The 3,174-nt window shown below is 33.8% G+C and overlaps 1 protein-coding gene across 1 annotated transcript; it reads right to left on the bottom strand.

The window, feature by feature from the left end:
- Positions 1-395: 395 nt before the first annotated feature.
- Positions 396-2,366, bottom strand: LOC116345806 (homeotic protein empty spiracles-like). The gene is made up of 3 exons (XM_031775495.1): positions 1,570-2,366; positions 1,099-1,259; positions 396-746 (listed from the first exon to the last, which is right to left on the bottom strand). The coding sequence occupies exons 1-3, from the start codon at positions 2,093-2,095 to the stop codon at positions 579-581; spliced, it is 855 nt and encodes a 284-aa protein (XP_031631355.1). The 5' UTR covers positions 2,096-2,366; the 3' UTR covers positions 396-578.
- Positions 2,367-3,174: the final 808 nt, after the last annotated feature.

Below are 3,174 nucleotides of genomic sequence, written 5' to 3'. Positions count from 1 at the left end.
CAACACATAATACGATGAGAATAATAATGATTGACTCTTTTTCTCTCTGTCAAATCTAGTATGTGTATCTGATTCAGATAGACAGGCAAATCAACGAAATCCAGTTTCCTCAACTAAAACCAGGATGAACACACACTCATGCACACAATATTGCAATTTAAATACCGCGAAAATGTTATTATTATAATTCAATGCGAAGAATGGTAGAAGAGTTAAAAAAAACTGCACGCAAATGTGTTCCCCTGCAATAATTCGAAAAAACACAAATACACTTGAGCTATGAGTTGAAAAAAAAAGAAAAACCACGTGTAGATGTTCAGTAAATAGTTCTCTAATAGATATCATTATATATTTTTCTTTAATTATTCAAAATAAATATACAGAAATTACCCGCATTACACATCGAAAACTTATACGATAAAAAATATATACATAGAATGCATCGTAATTTGCCACAGAATATTCATGGTACATACAGTCTTATTTTCTTCTCTTTCATTATCATTATTCAATATAGGTTTTTGTTTTGTTTGTATATAAATTAGTTTGGCTTAAATTAAATTGGCAGGTAAATCAGATCAGTTGAATTGAGAATCGTCCACATTAATTTCTTCATCATCCATACAATGACTGCTGTCGTCTTCATCACTTAGGCTGCGGTTTAAATTTTTACTGCCCGTGCTATTGTTGCCTTCTTGTTGCATTCTTTTATGCTTTGTTCGTCGATTTTGGAACCATACTTTGACCTGCGCGAGCAAAACAAAAAAAAAAACACACAAAATAAGGGATACGTTTTTTTTTATCGGTAAGAATACAAAAAAAGAACCAACAACAGACTTCTCAACATATGTATTCAAAATATAAATGAGATTCTAGCATTGATTTTTTTCTTCGTTATCGTCTTTCTCTTCTTCTTCTTCTTCTTCAGCGGTTATACGTTTTTAACAAGAAATTTCGACAAATCAACATTCAACCATAAATATTTTGGTTAACATGTGCCAGATTTATTTCTTATTTTTCTTGTTAATTGTGTATACGTTATAATGATATAGAGAGAGCGATCGTTTTGTGTATGCTTGTTTTTTTTATTCTCTTTACCTGAGTTTCTGTGAGATTTAGGGTTTTGGCCAATGCCTTTCGTTCTGATCCTACAACATATTGATTGCCTTCGAATGCATTCTCTAATTCGAGTAACTGTAGTGGTGCGAACGCTGTGCGAATTCGTTTTGGTTTTCGGTAAGGATGTAATAAGAAATCACCTGAGAAACGAACATAATTTCAATTATTAAGTCAAATATTACGGTGAATCGGTATAGTTCATGATTGTAGCACATGTCGAGCGAGTGAGTAAGTTAGGCTTGTTCAGCAATTAACACCACAAAATGACAGCACAATTTTAGCCTGGTCAGATAATCATCAAATGCAACCGTCAAACCAAGCAATAAATTGTTTGGTGTTTCTCACATTCAGCTCACTTGGAAAGTATATTATTTTCGTTTATTTTAATTTATTTTTTTTTCTCTTTTACTCGCCACAAACGCGAATGAGAGGAATATGAAAAATGCTTACCACTGCCATATCCATATGGAAATCTTTGCATATGATACGATGTACGGTGGAAATTATTGCCTAAAATTTGCGAAAAGTTCATCGCTTGCGGCTGAATTGATGCGTTATATTGATAATTTAGAGCAGCTGCCATTTGTAATTGAGTGTTGAGAATTTGTTGATGTTGTTGCATTGCGTTTAACGATAATAAATTATCGGGCGGTGAAAATGGCAACTGTTGTTGTTGTTGTTGCTGTTGATATGGATGCTGCAAACCATGATTGGATAGCCTATGTTGTGGCGCACAATTTATAAAACGAACGGGTATATCACTGCTATCAATATGGTTTACAGGGCTATCTTCTCGGCTATAATCCTCTGAAATGATTGTTGTTGGCGTTGTTTTCATTGTTGGTAATTCAATCGATGTTGGCGATAATGGTTTTGTTACACTTTTCACGTCTTTTTCGGAATCGCTCTTCAGCAACAATTCTATGCTGAAATTTGAGCTCATTTTTGGCACATTGGTTGGCATTGTTTGCAGCATTTTTTTTTCTCTTTATTTACTTTCAATCGAAGTCGTCGTCGCTGCTGTTCTTTTTTTTTCTTCCACAAATCACAAATAAATTTTTCCGCTGTTTTGCACCGTTGATATTTAGAAGAGAAAATATAAATCCACGTATTTTTGGTCAAATGTTACACATTCATTTAAAAGCGCGATATTCGATATTTTGGTGCATTTACACTTTGCATTTGAGTTTCGAACGATATTTCAATGAGCAAGAGTCAGAGCGAGATATTTTGACGATGTGTAGACTACGAGATCTAACGTACAACTGAAGTTGAATTGCCTCTAGATGAACAACAACGACGACGCAGACGAAGTTATGCGACAAACTACGAAGGGCGTGTTCACACGAACCAAACAGAGAGAAAACCATACAAAACGGAGGATGAGAAGAGACAATGAAATTGAGCATGAACATTAAAATAAAACGAACGAACGAAAAAAAATGGAAAAGAATCATGGTCATGATGAACACCAAGAATCAACTCGACGATTTCTCGTTTCGAAACATACACAAAAATTTCCTTCTCTCTGATGCCTCTCTACTCTGTATATAATAATTTGTAGGTGAGTTAGAGGAGCTAAAGCACACAGAGACCGGCAGAAAAACAAAGAAGAAGATACAGCAAATGTATAAACTGCTTTTCGAATATAATCTCAAGTTAAAAGACTCTTGGCAAAAACCAATTTTCTTCTGGGAAGATTACTTGCTAAACGCTTTAACTTTTTTTTCGGTTTTTTACTCCTTTTTTGGTTCAGTTTTGGCAACAGCAAGCAATCACTGCAACTTGTAATATATTTTCTGGATGATTATTATAGTATATATAAGTGTGAGTGTATGTTTGTCGATCGGAGCTATTAAATGCTATGAACTGATTGTCGAAATGTTGCGAATAAAAAAAAAGCAATCATAAGTAGCAGACTGTTAATTCGTTAATTGCTTGATATATTCACCACAAACTGTTAAATACCGCTTTATGTGTTATCTCTCGTTTTATTTCATTGTATTTTTTTTTTGTTCTTATCCAATTTATAAGTATGTGATGAAAATGCGAAAA

This window comes from Contarinia nasturtii, unplaced genomic scaffold, assembly GCF_009176525.2.
Source record: "Contarinia nasturtii isolate CC-2019 unplaced genomic scaffold, AAFC_CNas_1.1 Cnas_scaffold_1371, whole genome shotgun sequence".
NCBI lineage: Eukaryota > Metazoa > Arthropoda > Insecta > Diptera > Cecidomyiidae > Contarinia > Contarinia nasturtii.
The sequence above is the reverse complement of the archived record's forward strand: the minus strand, read 5'-3'. Positions and strand labels throughout refer to the sequence as shown.